The sequence below is a fragment of the Schistocerca gregaria genome, chromosome 1, assembly GCF_023897955.1.
Source record: "Schistocerca gregaria isolate iqSchGreg1 chromosome 1, iqSchGreg1.2, whole genome shotgun sequence".
Lineage (NCBI taxonomy): Eukaryota > Metazoa > Arthropoda > Insecta > Orthoptera > Acrididae > Schistocerca > Schistocerca gregaria.
The window spans coordinates 991,661,068-991,683,976 of NC_064920.1; the positions used below are offsets into that span (position 1 = coordinate 991,661,068).

The 22,909-nt window shown below is 41.5% G+C and overlaps 1 protein-coding gene across 3 annotated transcripts in view; it reads right to left on the minus strand.

Annotated features, from left to right (window-relative positions):
• LOC126278249 (arginine kinase) overlaps nucleotides 1-22,909 on the minus strand; it is a 403,547-nt gene that overhangs the window by 51,120 nt on the left and 329,518 nt on the right. The window contains exon 1 of one of the 3 annotated variants that reach the window (XM_049978256.1): nucleotides 16,855-17,098. The exons of the other annotated variants lie outside the window; for them this stretch is intronic. Coding sequence (XP_049834213.1) covers nucleotides 16,855-16,916 — 62 coding nt within the window. The 5' untranslated portion in view covers nucleotides 16,917-17,098. Of the gene's footprint in view, nucleotides 1-16,854; nucleotides 17,099-22,909 lie in introns of those variants that run through there. 3 annotated transcript variants of the gene reach the window in all.

The following is a 22,909-nucleotide window of genomic DNA, read 5'->3' on the forward strand; positions in this document are numbered from 1 at the left end:
TTCCTTTTCTGAAACAGCTTACAGTCGTCGTGCACAACGATTCCGACAAAATAAAATTTGTTTACTCAGGAAGTCATTTTCGCGACAGTAATTAATAAATCAGTTACAGTGAACTTTCTTCAAATGTTTGTTTCCTAGATGTGGCTTGTCCCCTCTCCCTCGCATATCGGTACATTATTTTCGAGCCCTGTAAGCCGCCAGCTGGCATTTGTCGCCAGCGTCCCTTGTTCGCAACGCCTCGTCAATGCAGTATGTGTCAAAATAGTACAGTGTAATGAAAGAAGCAGGTGTTCCTATAGGATAGTAAAAAGATGAGCCATGATAAGCAGGCGCGTGCTGGGCAGTCGAAGGGCGAACTCACTAATGCCATCAGATCCATCGAAAGATTGCTTCACAATTTGAACCTTCTTACAAATATACCTCCGATCACGAATTATTCTAATTCCGTTGCAGTTGGAGATGCGAAATACAGCGCAAGCAAGATCTCTCGTCTGATGACGAATCAACATTTCCATAAATTAATGTTTATTAACGAAACAGACGAACTACAGGAATATGAGAAGGCAAGTTATCTTTGTGTGGTCATTTCTTATACGGACCAATGGGAAACACACAAAGCAATTTATACTTCAGCGCAGGGGAATAGAGGTGGATGATTTGGTGGCCAAAGAATTCGCACATAAACCGCTTGATTGTGTGTCTATCGTGCAAAGAAAGAGCAGTCGCCATAGCAGCAGCACATCCACAGTGAAACTAGTTTGCAGTGGCACAGTCACTAGACTGCAACACCAAGCAATTCTATTGAAGTGAAGAGGATGTAACCGTGAACCCTAGTAGCTGCGGTACACTCGATTGTTCGAAACATGACTGACGTTACTGACATAGGAGCTATGCACAAAACTTCAGCATCAATTTTCTCAGAAATTAAGGGGCGTCGCATGAGAAGCCACCAGCGAGGACAGGTTGCCCTACATCATACCTAAGATTCATCAAAATCCGTGGTGAAGAGGTCTGATGGTCTCATTGTCAAATCGCTCTGCTCCTGTTTGGATACTCTGTTTTCTTTATCAATCCTCTGTGATGACTGACGAGCAACTTTCGGTCTAACGATGGGCTCGTAAGTCACTCCCTCCTTAGGTAGGCTACAGTTCTACACTTCCTGAAGATTCTCCCAGACTTATCTCAGTCTGGTACCTGGCTACCCACCGTTAGTTATAGGTGGTGGTACCACTTAGTCCTTTCGTACGCATACTGCCGGAAATTTAATGTATCTGCTTCCGGTGATTGTTCGGCAATCGTGTAGTAATACAACGGTATTTAACCGGCTATTTATGCGCAAAGCCTAACATCTGTTATGATGGCTAACTACCCACACCAACGTCTATCTTCGGCAGCTCTTCCTGGTTTTTCCAGCGATAAGTCTTGTCTGTATACACCATCATCCGCCAACAGCTTCATGGAACTACCGACATTACGCATTAGGTCATTGATACATTAATGGTCAGTCAGCCGTCAAGGACGTACTGATCACCCATTTCATCATTTACCTCTAAGGTCGGCTGATTTTACGATGTGTAAAGGTCACATTGAGAACCTTAAAACATACATGAAAACTTTGATCCTAAATGCAATTGTAAAAAGCACTAAAGTTTTATCAAAATGAGATATACCCTTATAAACTCTGACTAGTCTTTTGAAAGAATGGAGTCGGATGAATGTTATTGATAAACAGCATGTATTTAATACTTAGAGTTCTATACGCAATGCTGCGGTGTATGCATCGATTGAGCTCAAACCGGAAAGACATTAATTCGAAGAGTACGAGTTCTGGCAGTAGCGCGACAAAGTTCTCTAACAAATGCGAAGTAAGGGATTGAATTACGGTTTTATTCCCTCGGAAGGTGGCCTCGTTGGTTCGCATCAAGTTTGTAACTCAGTGCATAAAATACGTCATGAAACATCCTGGCAAATTTACACAGCAAGTTACGCTGCAGAACTTATGTGAAATTTGGAAGTAGGAAAAGAGCTAATGGCGAAGTGAAGCTGTCAGGACAGGTCCTGAGCTGTGCTTGGGTAGTTCGGCGATGCTGACACGGTAGCTCAGCGCATTCGGCCAGGGGCTTGCCATTCTCTGTAATAAAAAATTAATGAAATCTTAAATTTATGACTGGAAAGACGACGTGCGACGTCATCACAGTGATGATGATCTGAGGTGAGGGCCGCTCGACATCTTTGTCATCAGTGCCCTGACGAAAAGTCAGCATGCTAATATCATGGTTGGGGATGCGCTGTCCTCACATGCGGATCAGTTTATAATCACATTGTCTATCACTCCAAGCAATAAAGATAACGAGCAGACCGCGGGGAAAGGAAAAGGTTGTCAGAACATGTCTGGGAAAGGCAAAGGTCCCAACTTTCGGGTTCCTGTCCGGCGTGTAGTTTTAGTCGACCAGGAAGTTACAAGTCAGCGGACACACTCGTGTAATGTGAAAACATTAGGGAAAATATGTAATGATTGCCAGAATTAGCTGCTGCTTGGAGAAAATATTTGTCACTACAAGTTTCGACCACACAGATCATAAGATCCACGAATTATTTAGTCAACGTACTTCAAGAAGAATATAATTCGAATCACAAAGAAAGCAGATATTGACAGATGTGAAAATTACCAAACTATCAGTTTAATAAGCCACGGCTGCAAAATACTAGCACGAATTCTTTACAGACGAATGGAAAAACTGCTAGAAACTGACCTTGAGGAAGATCAGTTTGGATTCCGTAGAAATGTTGGAACACGTGAGACAATAATGACCATAAGACTTATCTTAGAAAATAGATTAAGGAAAGGCAAACCTACGTTTCTAGCATTTGTAGACTTACAGAAAGCTTTTGACAATGTTGACAGGAATAGACACTTGAAAATCCTGAAGGTGGCAAGGGTAAAATACAGGGAGCGGAAGGCCATTTACAATTTGTACAGAAACTAGATGGCAGTTATAAGAGTCGAGGGACATGAAAGGGAAGCAGTGGTTGGGAAGGGAGTGAGACAGGTTTGTAGCCTATCGCCGATGTTATTCGATCTGTATATTGAGGAAGCAGTAAAGCAAACAAAAATCGGAGTAGGTTTTAAAATCCACGGAGAAGAAATTAAACCTTTGGGGTTCGCCGATGACATTGTAATTCTGTCTGACAGCAAAGGACCTGGAAGAGCAGTTGAACGGAATGGACAATGTCTTAAGGAGGATATAAGACGAACATTAACAGAAACAAAACGAGGGTAATGGAATGTAGTCGAATTAAGTCGGGTGATGCTGAGGGAATTAGATTAGGAAATGAGACACTTAAAGTAGTAAACGATTTTTGCTATTTAGGGAGCGAAATAACTGATGATCGAAGTAGAGAGGACATAAAATGTAGACTGGCAATGGCAAGGAAAGAGTTTCTGAAGAAGAGAAATTTGTTAACATCGAGTATAGATTTAAGTGTCAGGAAGTCGTTTCTGAAAGTATTTGTATGGAGTGTAGCCATGTATGGAAGTAAAACATGGACAATAAATAGTTTGGACACGAAGAGAATAGAAGCTTTCGAAATGAGGTGCTACAGATGAATGCTGAAGATTGGATGGGTAGATCACATAACTAATGAGGAAGTATTGAATAGGATTGGGGAGAAGAGAAGTTTGTGGCACAACTTGACCAGAAGAAGGGATCGGTTGGTAGGACATATTCTGAGGCAGAAAGGGATCACCAGTTTAGTATTGGAGGGCAGCGTGGAGGGTAAAAATCGTAGAGGGAGACCAAGAGATGAATACAGTAAGCAGATTCAGAAGGATGTAGGTTGCAGTAGGTACTGGGAGATGTAGCTTGGACAGAATAGAGTAGCATGGAGAGCTGCATCAAACCAGTCTCTGGATTGAAGACCAGAACAACAACTTAAAATAATTAACCGTCAAAAGAATATCTGCGTTAAGTTCATTGGCTAGATATGTTTTTGGAGAGAGAGAGAGAGAGAGAGAGAGAGAGAGAGAGAGAGAGAGAGAGAGGGGGGGGGGGGCGCCTCCCCGGAGAGCAGACAGAATTAGTGAGCTGCTGTCAGCGGCGAGCCGCGTTGTGTGCGTTGGCAGCGCGTGCCGAGTGACGGCTGCCAGTGGCCCTGCGTCGCGGGTGGCCTGTCTGCAGGGGCCGGCTCCCCCACACACCATCTCACCGCGCGCCAGCAGTACACAGGCTGTTCCCGAGAAATGTTCGATATCTCAGCAGGCGGCAACGTGGACAATCCCTAAAAGGATGCTACAGCATGCGCATGAAGATACTATACCTGCTCTGAAAAAGTTTTTTACTTTTATTTTTCTGCCTTAGATTACAAGCGATATTTTCTGTTTCGGCTTATTGTCAAGTCATCAGATCTTCTGTTTAATTCATTTGTCAGTGTTTATATTGACTGCGTAGTACACACTTGCGACAGCCCGCTATTGCTTTACTACTAGCAGATGGCTTTTAGATGTGGGAGTCATACACCCCGCTCCTGGCGCAATTCTAGCTTAGTAGTTAAGTATTTTTAGTAGTTTTCCTCTTTGTCCGCACTTTCTCCCACGATCGTGCTTAAATTGTGAATAATCATTTTTGCGATTAAAGAATTATTCCAACTTTACATTACGCAGATAGCAATAGCCTTCAGTTTCAGCAATCAGATTGCAGATACGTTTACACTGCTAACCTCTCTGCGGGCCTTGTCAGTTGAGTTACAGTGTCGTGTATCTAAATGCGTATGATTGTTTACCGAATTTAATTTCATCTGTAATTTAGTTTCCTAGTTTTTACTATTTCCCCTTCTCATAAATAGATCTAAAATGGTAATACTGCCACTCGTGTTATCCGAGGCGAAAATAAGTAATAAATTTTGCAAGACAGTCACCAATTCATGCACGCATTTATCCAAAACAGTTAACTAGAACTAGCTCTCAAGTACAATATGTGGACCGATAAAATTCCATCTTAAATTAGATTCATTTAAGTACATTAGCTCCCTTAGTCTCTAACACGAAGTCCAGCCTGTGAAAAAAATTAAGTCTTGCTTCTTTTAAGAAAACGTAGGGATAAGGTGCTGAAGATTAAAGTTGCGTTGAACTAATCTTATTACATATCCTAGCCAGTTTTAACAGTGACCAAAACGTTGGCATATTTTACAAGATGATACGGTCTAAAACTCAGATTCGTGTTATTGAAACATGCTGTATATGTAGGCGTAAAATTTCTTTTGTGGTATTTGTAATGGAAGTAGCCTGCATTAAGTGAAGTATCAGCCTTCCAGATTAGGGTTATAGTGTACTTTGTGTTCCCAACAAACTTTGGGAGAGTGATGCAATTCAGTACTTTTAGTGAAGATCCAGTCAACACGGCTCGTCCTGGCAGTGGGCAGAAAAATTTTATGCTAGCTATGAAATAGTTATTTTCGTCAATCCGTTCATACTATTCAGACAAAATGCCACTCGCCAATACGATTTTGACATGGGAGTGTGATATTTGAATATGCGAACAGCTGCTCTAGGTGGGATCGTGTGCGAGATATAAACAGAATTAAATGTTATTAGAAACTGGTACCAAAATAGAAAAATGGAAGTAACGGAAAAACTTAGAACAGAATGAACGAGAAAAAAGTTCTTTGTAAGAGTACAGACGCAATGATGAAGAGGCATTGGAAGACTTCAGAAAAAATAGAAACAACTCAAGCCAGCGCAGTTTTTTGCCACACCGTGACAAACATTTCTTAATGTAGCCATCATAGATAGCGTCAGCAATCACAGTAATTCACAAAGGCAGCGCGATCAATTCGTATAGCATTTGAGATGCCCTATTGAGGAAAATCTACGAATTGGCTGCTCGTATTATCAGTGCATATCGCAAAAATACATCAAGATATAACACGTAATACTTTAAAGAGAGCTGAAAAACTAAGTCGACAGTGTACCGGAAAATTTAGTATCAGTTGAGTTATTGGCGTTCTTTTGTCAACAAAATAACGTCAGTATTTATGCGCTCATGATATTCGTGAAGTTTGTACAGCGAGAGCAGCTCGTGAAGTTTTAGTTATTGCCTCTGAAAATAAAATGTGTAATTAATTATTCGTTTTTTGCAGGTGCGTGTATGCAGTTCTGGTATGCATTGAAATACCCGCGCACTGTATCTGAAAACGCAGCTACAGTAGCTAGAACAAAGTGGCGAAGCCAACCTCTACTTTGCGTGCCGTGCCATTTTTTTCTGGCTAGTATAACCGCGTGCTACAGTGCTCTGGGGCGGGGATTTCATTGTGTACCAGGAATGCAGACTTAACAGAGGCTACAATTAAAATTTTATGAACACCACTCGTATATAATGGTGTTTCACAGTTCATGTCACAAGCTTCTAGAGGTTGCAGAGAAGACGTAGTAGATCGCGTTTTACATAGCAACCCATGTCCGAAAACGTCATCCAGCGATGCTACAGAGCGTGAAAGGTATAAGCGACAGCGCCTGAAAATGTATGTGTATTTCGTGATCATGTTACAAATTTTCTAGAATGATGGAGAAGGATAAATTTATCGATTCGAGATAAGGGTCCCTGTAACAGAAACGAACGCGTCGGAACCTATAAGCGAAAACTGTTCTGAAGGTGGTAGTATGGACCAAAACAAGAAAAGTTTCTGGTAATCATGGGCTTTAAAATGCAAAACTTAAAGAGTTATGGACACTTGCTAAACAGAGGAGATGTTATACAGTAGCGACGATGAAGTGCTCATAGCTCTTGAGGTATGCATTGTAGAGTATGTTTACTGGTAATTTTCCTTATTCTGGTCCAACTACCTCCTCTTAAAGTTTCCTACGCTACAATCCTAGCAACAACAGTCCACTGTCAAAAGTGTCAGAACGGTTTTCGCTTTCAACTTTCGACTCGTTCGTTTCCGGTACAGAGACCCTCACCTCGAATTGATACATTTATCCATCATGTATCATTACGGAATTACCCTATATATTGTACAACTAAGTTTAACAGTAATTGTGAAACACACTGTATAACCTTTAAATGGCTGTAACTATAACATGGACAATTTAAGATGTCCTTCAATTGAAAATTAGCCTGCTGCTGATAAGACATCTTCAAATGTGCTAGATGCCAGATGGAACCACGGACCAGATACAGAGCACTGCAGTAATTACAGAGTCTACACTACGGCGCACTTTTTCAAGAGTGAGCAACCATTGACGGAGTGCATGACTTGCGCAGTGGCAATACTACTAGTTACTGCATATTCTGAGCATCTGCGCAATCAAGTCGGTGCTATATTCTTTAAGTCTCAGGCTTCTGTATAAGACACTGAGTAGAACCCAGCTGTGCGGTAATGGGAAGGCTGGTCTGAGGGTAAACTCATTTGCAGGGATATAGACTGGAGGACTTAAGGATACTGTGTCTATACCATCATGAAACATTATGAAGAATGCGTTAATATTCTACGATTGAACCGCAATTTACCATACCTTTTCCGTGCAACTTTATTAGCTGAGAAACGACCATGGAAACTGTAGAATAGATCTAATATGTAATCCATGTTTGGTTTTGGGAAAGTTCATTAGAAATAGTACACGCTGCTAGGGGCGGTACAAATTGATTTACATGTGGCAGGTATGGAAATACCGTCGACCTCTTTCTGTAGGGGCTTAAAGGCCAAAAACACGAACAACGGGAATTAAATATCACTGCAATAGTACTGAAAATATTTGTGATACTGTAGAAAATCCCTTTATAGTGTTTCAACTAAAACGTACTGAAATGAAGAAAGTGCTTTTGAGGATTGAGTGTCCCAACTGCGGGCTGTAGAATATCTGCTGCTTCAGAAGGGAGAGGCTACCGCATCACAAGACCCAGCTACGAAAATAAAATTTCTATCAGGGGGTAATGTTCAATCTGGTTTCATGAGACAGCACTGTGCTTAAAAAAACTGGGTTAATATTTCTCGTCCAGCCAGCCAGATTTACGTTTCTTCTGGTTTTCCTAAATCAGGCCAATGTCGGGATGTTTCCTTTGAACTGAGAACAGCAGATTTTCTTCTCTTTCGATGTTCAAGCTAGCACTACCTTACGACGACGTCGATGACAGTGAGAAATGAACTGACCGTCTCCCATACCCTGCTCCATACAGGGAACCTGAAAGCTTGCTCTATGAACACGTACTGAGTTTATACTCTTTAATACTTCGAGCTGTGAATACTCTAGTGAATATTATGAGTGAAAGGTATAACCTTGAGGGATTTGTAAGTATTCCATTATTAATGCGCCGTTGCGAATGAGGCTAGAAAGTACTCAAGTTTAATCAACGGACCTTAGGTCTCCTTGTCTGTAGGAAAATGAGAATGTAAACCAGCTTACTTTCTTAAGGAAAGATTTGAAATTTCTCATCAGCCCATCAATTTTTTTTCCATCGTCCGTGTTCTGTCTCCAAATTACTAATTACTAATTACTGAAAGAGTGAACCGGCCAACCTGCAGTTGTCCCCAATGCACAAACACGATTTCGACGGCTATATTTTTTTAAAAACAAATTCTTTATTCAATCCGATAATATCACACATAATAACCCACCACCTCGTACATTAGTGGGTCTTAATATCTACAATACAATTCAAAGATGTTAGCAGCATTTTCTAATCACGACTGAAGTACTCGAAATTTGTCGAAAACAAAATGGAAACTATCATCCCGTAATCCTGAAAGCTTTTCGCTGGTCCGAAGGCTTCACTAACGTGCAGCCTTTTGTGAGCTTTTATCACCACGTACCACCTATGTATCTACGGAGTCTGCTATTTTTACTCTGAATAGTTACAACTCCGAGAGAGGCAAACAGCATCTTCCATTAAGTGAAAATCCATTAAAACTAATCGCACAACAAATTTCAACAAATAATTTATAACGTAGTCCCCTTCATACATATGCGATTTTCACTGTACACAATTGACACGCATGTTATTACAATAGGATATTCATATTGAAATCAAACACCAACTACTAGCCTTTGGTTTACTTCCTGCTACGTGGTGCTATTATTTTTCAAGAAATATAACGTACTGCGCAACGGACGTACTGTTTCGATAGCCTGACAATAATTCAGCAACAAAACCACGTTACTTTCTAAAGGATGGTGGAACGAATTGTTTCAGACAACACTAAATCAATTTAAGGAGCCGGTCGGAGTGGCCGAGCGGATCTAGGCGCTACAGTCTGGAACCGCGAAACCGCTACGGTCGCAGGTTCGAATCCTGCCTCGGGCATGGATGTGTGTGACGTCCTTAGGTTACTTAGGTTTTAGCAGTTCTAAGTTCTAGGGGGCTGATGACCTCAGAAATTAAGTCCCGTAGTGCTCAGAGCCATTTGAACCAATTTAATGCAAGTCAGTACAACACAAACGCACTGTTTAAAAGAACAAGGGGAACATAACTTCAGGTGTCTGCCGTAGTCCAACTAGCAATAATCTACTGGTTATGTTGCCAATTTATACCTTCATCACAAATTAAGTAAACATTACATTCTCATTCATTTACATCACAACTGAAATGTGTCGAAAACAAAAAGGAAATAATCGTTCATCCCGTCATCCTGGAAGCTTTTCGCTGGACCGAGAGCTTCAGCAACGTGTAGCCATCTGTGAGCGTTTATCGCACGTAACACCTATGTATCTACGATAACCCCATTCTTCAATGAGAGCCATTGAGATTTCTTGAAGAGGTGGTTGTTGTATAGGACGACCATGGACATGTTTGTCAATCATGTCCGGCACATGCTTGATGGGGTTTGGGTCGAGACTCATCGCTGGCCATGCCGTTACTTCGCCACATGGACCCTGGCATTAGCGTCCTTGAGAAGGAATTCAGGGCGTCCACCACGTGGTCCAACAGCATCTGTCTGATGCGGCAAGACGAGCGTGGACAATGACAAGATCCGTACAGCTGTTAGCAGGGGTGCCCTCCCACACCACCACAGAACCTTGGCCGAATCTTTATTTCCTAGAAAACATTTGGCACGTACCGTGAACCACGGCGTCTATACACACGGACACAACCATTAGCTTGCGTTAGAGCAAATCTAGACTCGTCTGCGAATAACTCGTTACCCGAGTGACGGAAGTTTACAGTTGACATGGGAACGGGAGAACTGAAGGCGGGCTGCGAGGTGTGTCATGCGGGATACTCTAGGCCGTAAGGTCCTTTCTCGCAAACCTGTTCCTTACTGTCTGATCGGATACAGTGGCTCCAGTGGTCCTTCCGAGATCGTCCTGTCGCACTCTGGCGGTAACCGTACGATGCCACAACGCAGATATGCCAGATGTCCGTGTTTACCTGGGGTTGTAATGCATCAGCGACCTTATCCAACTCGCCTTGTGTATTGGACTGTCCCCCTGCAGCGTGTCCACAACCCGTGGATGGCAGACGGATAGACACTGGCATCTGCAGGAACTAGAGTCCATCCTCCTTGGATCAAAGAACCCGCCCTTGCAACTTGCGCTGCGTATGCTTGGTTCAATACAATGTCAACAAATGAAAATTGCCCTCTGTGTCCCCCACTAGACAACACTGACACCGGTACTCACTTCCTTCTGAGGTGTCTTCTGATACTGTAAGGTACAACACAGGCAGTATGACAAATGATATCAGTTGTCGCACACATTGAAAGCGACGATCTCAAGCTATGCAGTGAGATCAAAGGTACCATCTGTATCAACAGACTTAATATACCAGATGTTGATACAAACGTTCCCTGATTTGAGTAGCATATTTTAGTGTACTACACCATTGAATTTTCGAAAGGGAAGGTAGTTTTCTCTTTCTTTTCCATTATATGGACTAAGATCTCGTTAGTCTTGACAAGTAATTGGAAGAAGTTTTATTTCTGAAGAAACAAAGGGTTCCAAAAAATGTTCAAATGTGTGTGAAACTACCGAGGGAGGACTAACCTCCGCCGGGACCAGCCGCACAGTCCATTACTGCAGCGCCTAAGACCGCTCGGCAAACCAACCGTTCCTCTGAAATTATGGACGTTTCAACCTGCCAGTAAGTTTCATGTCTACCAGTAGCGCACTCTCGTCCATGCTAATAGTGGACCAGTGTATTATGACCCAGTCATTTTACAACCACGGATGAGCTTCAGATACTCTTACTGCTCGTGATACGTCTAAGAAATAATATCTCTGCGTAGTTCGGTATACGCTGTGCTGTTCTTGCAAACAGTGAGGACAGTAAAGGCGGCTACATCAACCGGAGGAGACGGAGGCGGCGGTTGTGCTGTGCAGAGCCGCCGTTTTGAGGCCGTAAAACTTTGTTAAGCGCCGCCTAACTGCGCTCGTCAAGGCCGTCGCAGACAAGGGAACAATTAAACACCGTGCCGCCACGTTAAACAGTCAGGTGCATCCCGCCTCGACATTGCCACGACATTCGCCATCAGACTGCAAAAGCCCGGCATGCAGAGAACAAAAAGTGGAAGACTAAAATGCGCATAGTATTTTCAAAGACGAACACCCTTTGTCCGAAGTTTTCCAATCTGCACATTGAACAAGCAGTAAAGAAATACAAGGAGAAATTTGTAAACGGAAATTAAACTCAGGGAGAAGAAATGCCGGCCGGTGTGTCCGAGCGGTTTAGGAGCTTCAGTCTGGAATCGCGCGACCGCTACGGTCGCAAGTTCGAATCCTGCCTCGGGCATGGATGTGTGTGATGTCCTTAGGTTAGTTATGTTTAAGTAGTTCTAAGTTCTAGGGGACTGATGACCTCAGATGTTAAGTCCCATAGGGCTCAGAGCCATTTGAACCATTTGGAGAAGAAATAAAAACTGACGTTTGCTGACCATGTATCAATTCAGACTGCAAAGCGCTGGGAAGAATAGTTGACAAATAGATGAAGTCTTGAAAAGAGGTTATAAGATTATGAACAAAGGTAAGACGAGAGTAATGGAATGTAGTCTATGACAGGCGACGCTGATTAGGAAATGAGGCACAAAGTAGATGATTTTTCTATTTAGGGAACAATGTAACTGAAAACAGAAGTAGAAACGATATGAAATATAGACTGACGATAACAAGAAATGTGACAAAATGAAATTTGTTAACATAAAACTGTTAGCAAGTCTCTGCTGAAGTTATGTCCTGATCGTAGCCTTGTACGGAAGTGAAACGTGGAAAGTAAACAGTCCACACAAGAGAAGCTATTGCAATGTGGTGCAACAGGAGAATGCTGACGATTAGACGGGTAGACTGGATATCTAAGGAAGAGGCATGTAATCGCATTGTGGCGCAACTAGGGCACTAAGAGGAGAACATGGCAAGTGCCATAACCTGATTTACCAGAAACTTCGCTCAGTGGAAGAGGAGCCGAAATAACCGAACACGTGTCAGCTTCTCAGATACTCTACCGTTCCTGAGAAAACTACTATCACAGTTTTTAACGTACTGTACGTGCCTTTTAGTGTACGATCATCTCAGCCGAAATGGTGGCACAGCGGATAGCGTTGCGGCCTCTGACTTTTGCGCCCAGTGTTTGAAATCCGATTACTGTATTTAATATATTTTTATTTCTTCCCCTATTTATATAGCCAAGTCGTAAAAGTTTACTACACGAATGTTTTATTATCAAGTTAGGGGATACAATGACAATTATAAAATTACAACTTTGTTTCATAATAAGTGTCAGTTATGACATATGTATGGTATTTTCAGAGATTACCATATTTAAATTATCGTATTATATTTCATTATATCAATTTTCAATTATTATACTTTATTCTTATGCTTATTATTCTTGGATGTTACTGAACGTAAAAACATTCGTAACAAATACCGAACACCACAAGCATCGTGCTGAGGCAGGTTTGTCAGTGACATTTGTTCGCACGAATCCCACTCCGGAAAGAAACGTTAACATTGCTCAAGTTCTCACGCGTTGGCAACACGGCAAACCTAACCTAACTGATCAATTTCCCGACAAGTGGCTACGGGAACTTCACCGGAAAGAATTTCAAATTCTCTCATTGATTTTTTCTTTTTTAATTCATTCACCAGATATACAGTTAGTAACAACGCTATCCACTATGCCACCGCTTCGGTTGAGCTATTTACTCGCTGAAAGAGACAAAGTATCTCAAAACTTTGACCGTAGTTTTCTCTGTTTACCGCCAAGCAGACAGACGTGTTCACTTATTTTGAACCCTCTTCCACTGAGGGAAGTTTAAGGGAAATTGGTTATAGCGCTTGCCGTGTTGTCCTCTTAAGAGATCAGTTAATAAGACACAAAGGAATAGTCAATTTGGTAATGGATTTGTTGGGAGTAAAAGTTGCAGGAGACCAGTGCATGACTACTGTAAGTTTCAAATAAATTTATGTTGCAGCAGTTGTCCTGCAGAGATTAGCCGAAAATATGAAGTACTAGCATGGACAGTCGCATCAAACAATGTTCAGAGTGAAGACGAAAAACTAAAGTGCGTCCACCTACGGCGTGGCTTTCAAGGGGAAGTCACCGCCAAGCTAAACAGTGGCAACACGCCTCAAGAGTTGTCAGGACACAGAACAGAAGTTCAGAAAACAGCGAACAGTTAGCGGCAGGCGAAATGATCAAAGTGCATACAGCGATGATGTTGCCTCAGTGTACATATACCTCTAATAGCGTTGCTTCCTAACTTAGTTACAGACACTTCCGTCACGCGTCCGTACCCTATCATAAGACCAGTAAAAGAGCTCAATACCGAGTAAACCGAAGAGGCTGTCTTAAAGTTTAAACACTACACATTACTCGAGGGCACCATCTAAATATTTTATTTTGTACGTGGGGGGAGGGTTGAAATTTAATCAGAATGTTTTGTGGTGCTGACTCAGGTATTAAATCCCCGAGACATGCCTTTTGTTGTATGGAGGAGCTACTTATGACTTATATCCAATCATTAGTTCCGTGCTGATCGTACAGTGCATGCTGGATGCTGACATATTTAGAGATATGACGTTGAATTTTTTTGCCATTGAGTAATGAAAATGTAAGCTGCGAGGTGGGTACTAACACCAGTACCCTCCATACTGCAGCGAGAAGCAACGTCCAGTATCCAGCATAATGCTTCTAAAATGAATATTTTCTGCATGCCTCATCAACATAAGCTTGGAAAGGCTCGAAAACTAGTTAATAGAAATGAAAATATCCCAAGTGACGGCCAGCAATTTACTGTGTGTATTCAGTTAATACACAATAGCTGTGTTCTACATTTCCCGTAACAGTTCTTAACTCTTCATTTAGATGACTACTTTGCAATACACAATGCCTGTCAGGCGGTTCAGCGTACTACTTTCAGATAATTTCTGTACCGTTTCACACCACCAGCGCGAGGAGAAAACCAGCACTTTCATCTTCCCGTGCGAGCTCTGATTCATTTTATTACGATGATTATTTCTCCTTGTGTAGATGGGGGGGGGGGGCAATTAACAAAACATTTTCGCATTCAGAAGGAAAAGGTATAATATTTCATTAAAAAGATTTCACCTCAAAAACACTTGTTTTAGGGACTGTCATCTGAACTCTCATATCACCCGTGACGCTCCGTCGTTTCGCTATAATAAAAAACGCACTGCCCTCCGAACTTTTTCGATGTCCGTCAGTCCTGTCTGGTAAGGATCTCACACTGCGCGACAGTAGCTCAGGAGAGGACGCACAAGCTTAGGGTAGGTACTATTAGACTTGTTTTATCTTGCGAAGGGCCCTACAAATGCGCAAACAGACCAGACGACAAACTTTTCGTGTCTAGATGTTTTGACCGAGCGACGAACTATCCCTTGTTGATGTCAGGCGAGTAGGACAATCCGCTAGCCGCCGCCGCCCCCGCCGCCTCCCTCCCACGACTTCATCCAACAAATTGTGCCGTGTGTAGCGCTGTCGTGGCATCAGCACGACAAAAGTTCGCCTTTTGTTACTGTGCGCGGGATTAAACGCTGTTCTAATATACATGACAGTGCGAAGTGGACGAAACATTAAGGAAAGGGTTTCTGTATAAATTTAAGTACTGCAGATGTTTCTGGGACATGCCGTGCGAAGAGCATAAGAAATTAAGCACTTTACATTTTTTAAAATTAACCCGTAATGGTTTCGTGGGGCATAGAGAACAGAAGTCAGTCGACCGTATGCACTTCTGTTTTTCGGTTTTATTTCTGATACTTAACGGAAATGAAATCTAAAAACCAAAATATTGACATTCAATGGATGTTAATTCATAAAATACATCAGCATCATTATTATAAATGTTACTCCAGCCTATATACCAATCCTCTGCTAGGAAGAGCTAAGTATGTAATTTTTTCCAGTTGCAACAGTTGCTAAATGCTTCATTTCTTATGTATGTCTTGTATTCTTTAGATGATGTGCGCCACTATCATGTGTAGTCAATCTTTGAATATTAAATGCGTTTCCTAAAGTTAAAGGTCATCTTTTGCTACATACAACAATAACATTTATATGAACGTCTTGTGTTTTCTATATTTTACTTTACCATGATGTATTTTCTCAGTCAACTATAATTCACGTGGAAGGTTTCAGGAATAATTTTAGCTAATAATTGTGGGGATACAACAGTGCTGAATTTGAGGTCCCCTTCTACCAGAGACTAGAAATCGTAATGTTGCTAACAGACTCTCCTCGCAGCTTGTAGCCCCTCATGATTATTCTTTCTTCTTACGAATGGTTTGATGTTCAGCTGCTCCGAAATGTACGACTCATCAGTTTTAGACAATTATGAAACCATAGGCTTATAGCTGCTTAAGTAATAGAGCGTGGGTGATTTTCTTTCCTTGAATTAGCTACTTTGCTCACAGTTTCCTCTTGGCTTTTTTTAGTCTTCACTCTAAAACAGCCAAGGCAAACCTCATTTTTGTTTGTGTAAAACGGAGTGAGATCTTACAGAACAAAGTCATTGAACTTAAATACATTATAGCAGGGGGCAAACTGGTGTGCAGGAGCCTTAAGTGTTCTGCCAATAAAACTACGTCTTTGGTTCACCCTCCCCACAACATCTATGTGATAGTTCCAATTTAAGTAGTTCGTAATTGTAATCCACGGGTATTTGAGCTGACACCCTTGAAACGTGTTTGATTTATCGTGTAACGGAAATCGTCTTTTTTCTTACAGCCTCTAATATTTCCCCGTCTTTAAATATGCCATTTTTATGGCTGCGTTAGATACAATTTATCTGAATTTATGGAACGGAGTAGCAAGAACAAATCCTCTCTAGTAAGCCCGAACGCAAGTTATTCACAGTCGAGTGTAAAACAATCAGGGGCAAAACAAAGTTGCATATGCGATGCAGCCGTATTCAGAATGGCTAAAATATTCAAGTGGGTGTTAAACATCGACTTACAGCTCCTGTTTTACTCTATTTCTTCGCATTACTTAATTTGACTCAGTATAAGTATTTATCGTACGACGAGGTGGCTGCATCTAGTATTTTGTAGAGTGGAACAATAATTGTATTTCCGCTTACATGACAAAATACTCTGGGAACCACGTATATAAATACCTAAAGAGATGGTACTTAGAATGTCCTTTGTAAAAATATTTGTAAACATATTCCTTGTCTTTATCAACTCTAAGTGGTACGAATTCACGCTCTTTGAAATTTGAAAACTGCTGGGAATATGATAGGAATACGTTTGAGCGTACTAAAATAGGTCGCACAGGGACTAAGAATTTCAAATCTATATTACAACGTACGCAGTAAAGAGGGGGAAATATGTATAAAAAAGGGGAATTTGAGGAAGCTACACAGTAGACTTACTGCCTGCTACCAGTATGAACAACGGCTAACAAAACGTACTCATTGCCAGAAGAAAGCATTTCCCGCCTGAGGAAGGCCCAGAAAGCTTGGACAGCGGCCATGACCAGAGTCCCGAGTGTCCAGCAGCGAGCAGCGTCAACACAGCACAGCCAGGGCCCGGCAACCAGAGAGCAAACACGACCCTGTTTGCTGTCGCAAGATCACGGCCGCCGGCGCGGTGACATCAGCGCCACGCGGCCGCTCTGTGCGACAGTCCCTGACAGTGCAGCCTACACGATGCAGCTACTTCTGAGGAGGAACACGGTGCGAAACAGGTTTCTCCGCCCAGATTTTTTTCTTAAGCAAACAAACGGAGCTCTACAGCAATAGTACGAGTTCTTTAATCGAAAAAAACCTACATCAAATTTTAGATATCTAGGGACGGACAAGATCCTCCTCAAGACAAAATCTTGATCCGACCTGTCCTCTCCTTTGTCAGTGTTTCATTGATATCCGATTCACCCCAAGTTCTAACAGTCCCTCCAGAAACTTGAACGCCACGCACGCTTTCTTGCTTTCCGCGCCCATTTAGCTTGCCCCACATCGATCCTTTACTATCTCATCTAATTACCATTTCTCTTTAATCACATTGTACACCTACGTACGTCCTATACTAATCCGATCACTTGACTTGTCCGCAGCTCGTGGTCTAGTGCCTCGGCTGGGTGGGAGATTTTCTCCGCTCAGGGACTGGGTGTTGTGTTGTCCTTATCATCAGCATTCATTTCAAGGTCGTCGGTAGCTCAGCGTGTTCGGCCAGAGAGCTGGTTGGCCTCTGTAATAAAAAGCTGAGTGGAAGGATCAACAAACGAACTTTAACGGATGTCATGTGACGTCCGCAACGACAAAAAAAGGTGCCTAGCGTTGCTGCCTGTGGATCACGGGACCCCGGGTTCGATTCCCTGCCGGGTTGGAGATTTTCTCTGCCCGGGATCTGGGTGTTTGTGTTGTCCTCATCATTTCACCATCATTCGTGACAGTGGATAGTCTGCACTGTGTAAAACTTGGACTGTGTAAAAAAATTTGTACGGGCGCTGATGACCGCGCAGTTAAACGCCACACAAACCAAACACCATCATCATTCGACTCCAAAACTATATTCTTTAGTCTCTCATTTCCAATCTTGGTACGTTGCTGTCCCTTATTCGGCACATCCCACCAACCCTACACCTACAAACACTCCATTTCCCCTCCCACCGAAACGTCGATGATTGCTATCAACTACAATTCTTCCACATCTATCTCACCCCACATCGGGGCTCATGGATCCTACTTCCCACTCCATATTTCCCTACGTCTTTCCTCTTTATATTACGGTCCTGCCCACATCCAAATCTTTTACTACCTTGCCATCTTTCCAACCGTCCGGCCCTGGTAGCTGAGTCATCAGTGCGACGGCATGTCATACCTAACGGCCCATGTTCGATTCCTGCCTGGGTCGGAGATTTTCTCCGCTCAGGGACTAGGTGTTGTGTTGTCCTTATCATCTTCACTACATCCCCATCGACACACAAGTCGCCAAAGTGGCGTCAACTTGAAAGACTTGCACCAGGCGCACGGTCTACCCGACGGGAGGCCCCAGACACGGCATTTCCATATTTCCAACTGCTATGCTTATACCCACACCCTACAACAGTACAGAACTTTTCCCTCTGTAAATACTTCAACTTTTAGTGAGGGTGAAGTACTTCATTTCAAGATCGTCAACTCTCTGCGACATTTGTTAAATATCTTTTACTTATTTATATTTTTGCTTAGAGTTATTTGTTTTAAACTGAAAACGAAGAAAATCAACATTTTACTTTTATATAAATATCATTCATAAGATTCATCTTTTTATAGACTTAGAAACGCGTGTAAATGATTCACCATTTAAATATACAGGATTTCGCTCGTATGAGTCGTCAGGCGCATTTTCTCGTGTAATTCGGCAGATATCTGCAATTTCGTTTTTGCATTGTGCAGCTGGATTCAGCCCGGTTTCTGTCCTCGAATTTCTTTTCTACAATTTCATTGCTTGTAGAAGTAATTTTTCTGCCCCTATAACCTTTTTCCCCACTTCTCTTCTTTCCCTTTCAGAGTCAGTTAGTCCTGCATTACTTCGTAGATGCTCCCAAACCTTCCTCGTCTTCTGAAAATATCGTTCTGTATACTTATTCTATTCCCACATACACTTTCAAGTATTTCATTTTATACCGTCTACTTAATTCTTAACGTGCTTCTGTAGAACTAAATATCCACTATTTCTTGTTTGATTTTCTAGTTTTTGAGATTCTATCTAGTGACTGACAAGTTGATTTCCAGACGTACTATTCTCAATTATCTATCTATATTTAAATATGGTCCAACGACTTTATGTGTAATTTGTTTTCTGTCGTACTTGCTAAGCAGAAATATTTTCCTAGCTTCCTTAAATTATCTTTTAACACTTGCAGTCATTGTTGTTATAGTAACATTAATGGTAATCATCGCATTATGTACGTTACCTCAATCGAAAATGTCTTGTTTGTTATAACTATCAGATCTAAGATGTTACCCTCACGAGTCGGTTCTCTAAGTGTCCAATGTAACTTTCAGGTATGGCATTTACTAAAATTTATCGGGAGGCTCTCTCTCTGTAACACTTGCCAGAGTCACGACAGTCTTCCAGTCTACAACAGCTTAATTGAAATTTCGCCATAATACCACAATATGGCCAGAAAATTTACGCACGACGTTCCAGTTTTACCCGGATGTTTTTCCACTACGGCTTATGAGGAATGTGATCTACAAAATTATTCTATTAGAATGTTTACATTCACACAAATTATATCGCATTCAAAATCTGGAGTAACTTAGCTAAACAAAATCGAATTTTTAAACCAATAATTACGCCACGGTATCCATGCCATATGTGTTCCAATTGGGATTAAAATTTTTGCTATTATTAATGAATGGCCTCAGGTAGTTTTCTGTTTCTAGAGTAGATCTGATTAAATTAGATTTAATACAAATTTCGACCCGTAGAAAACAGAGGAAAGATCCTCGATGACATACAACATACCACTAAAACAAAAATACATAGCACGTACTCAGAAAAGAACTAATATACAAGCGTTTCTTCAGTAAATCCTAAGTGAAATGGTCCTTAAGTATATAGAATAAGTAATGTATGAACGTTATTACTACTAATAAGTGAAATTAATTCGCTATTTTAATTTGGAAGTTAAACATGGACACGGAAAACAAGAAGTAGGGGAACCAAAAAGATTAGAAATGTGGTGTTACATAACCAGGTTAAACATTAAGTAAAGAGATAAAGTACGAACAAAGAGCAAATAAGAAGAATGGACGAGGAAAGAAGTCGATGTAAAATTATTAATCATTTTTCTGAGTGGCTGCATAATGCCTGCAACTGTTAATTTTTATTTTATTTTCGTATTATTCTACAATTTTAGCCTTAGATAATTTTCGAGTACCCATTTAACGTTTTTCATAAAACAATGTTATATATTCAGTAGATAATTATTAGTTAAGACTAAAAGCAGTTACCCTAGATGTAATAACTTACTGGATATATTTGTTACCTCTTTGATCATAAAATATCTTCAGTGGCAAATATTGCCAATTTCATGGAAGGTGTTGTTGAAAAGAACTTATAGCAACTGTATATTGCACATGCACAAAGATAATACACTCATGTCTCATAGGTTATGTAAATTACCTCAGGGCGTGCAAATACGGATTGGATATTTCAACTGTATCACTGTGTAAACCACCAGTTACAGTACATAATAAATATGGTAATATTTTACATCTATATATCTTGGGATTAACGAGTCTTTATAATGAGCGTGCTGCGTCTGTATTTATCTTGTGTCACCATGGCAACGGCTGCAACACTAAGATGCTGTATGAATTCGTTATAGAACTGATACAAAATTAGAGAAGAATTTTTTCTTTCATAGCTCTTTCTAACTCAGGTGAAAGATCATTAAATCTACCAACTGCTCCAAGCCCATATGCTCGTTAATGTCTTAATATGCAGTTTACTGTTGGCGTAAGTTACCTGTAACAACACCTTCTGCTAAATTAGGAACAGTTGCCAACCCCGAGATATATTATGATCAAGAGTTAACACATACATTCATTAACTTGTTACGTGTGGCGCAACTTGTATATCCCGTTTAGCAACAGCTTTTAGCTTTAACTGAAAACGATGTACTGTAGATCTATTACTATTTTATTAAAGAAAGCCTTTTAACAGGGTACTTGAAAGTGGTGTTAGACCGAAAATGTATAATAGTGCGAAAATGAAATAAAAATTAACAGTTGCAAACCTCATAGAATCTTTCAAAGCATTCATACTAACTGTGAACAAGGAATAAAAAAAACTGTGAGAAATGTTACTGACAGAGGGCATGAGCCGAGGTATCTACGCATTGTCCACTTGGTACCAGAGGCAACGGCGACGGAGAAATTCGATCGAAATGGAAACCGTAATAAAAATCAAAACTGTTTTATTTGCAGCAGTTGGCTACACCTTCGAGCTACGTCTCTACATAGTCGCCGCACCGACTTACACATCTGTCGCGGCATTGTACCCGCTTTCCAGTACCCTCGTCATGCAAGAAAGCTGCCTGTACTTTTGGGTCATTTCCTACGTTGCACTGCAGCTCGTTGCCTGTGTCAAAATATTGTCTTCATAGGCAGCGGTTCATTTGAGCAGATTTGACCATCAGAGGGACCCCAGCCCGGTCTGTATGGTGGGTGATCAAACACTTCCCATCAAAAATGCTGCATGAGCGTCCTCATTGCCTTGGAATGTGTGGCCGAGAACTGTCGTGAAGGACTTGTATGACAGTTACTTCATATGGGGTTGCATGAGATCAGGCTGAATATCTCGGCTGGTACCCATACTTGACGGGAGACACTATTTTCTAGGCATCTTTCAGGATTCACTGTGCGCTCGGAACTGAAAAGAGCGGCGTGGCACTATTACGGGCATACTAAGACACTGCCCAATACATCTGTGCAAAGCTTCATCGGATTTTCACTGTGGTTTCCATTTCGTGACCGAACGTTACTTACTTTCCGAATAACCCTCGCATAAAAAAGATTCTGAGCACTCTGAGTGTAATAGATATAGACTGGCCGGGAAGATATGGATGAGGATTTGAAACCAATTGAAAGACTAGTGACTTAAAAAAAATGTGTACTTAAATTTCGTGGTGTAATGGCTGAAAGGTATAAAACAGTTGGGCGGGAATACTACTTCAGCTATACATGGTGGTTATAATTAAACTTTCCTTATTTAACACTTTATAGCACAGAAACTAATTACAGTACGAGTATTAACTTCATAACATTAATGTCAAGTACATGGGGAAGAGAAATAATGTAGAATCAATTCAGTTGAAACACTTCCAATGTGCTGCTACGGTACATCATACCATTACATACCGGTACCGTTACTGCTATTAGAGGGACTCCATATGGGGCCCATCAGTGTCCAGAAGAGTCTGAAAGCGCAGGACTGCATTCTGCACAGCGGAACGAAGCATGTCTCTAGGTATGCTGGCTATCTCTCTTGATATGCTGCGCTTCAGATCAGCACATGTATTAATGTTACTCTGGTAAACCCCGTCATTCAGGTAGCCCCACAATCAGAGATCACAGGTAGTGAGATCAGATGATGGTGCCGGCCAAGCATTTGGAAACGATCGCCTGATAATTTGATCGTTTCCAAATGTATTTTGGTTAAAGCATGTGAACTCCACGGGCGATGTGCTGTGGGGCCCCATCATGCATGAAAAATGTTGAGTTCAGTGCGTCTCTGTCCTGCGGGACGGGTATGACATGATGGTGAAGCATATCGCAGTAACGCTGGCCAGTCACACTGCGTGTCTTTGGTCCTTGAACGCCAAGCTGTTCGAAAAAGAAAGGGCCTATGAACGTAGCCGTGAAGCCACACCGTACGGTGACACGTTCACCATACATAGGAACTTTATGCAGAGTGACGGGAGGTGAAGATCCCCAAACTTTGCTTCATTGGAACAATCTAAGGCCGGCCGCT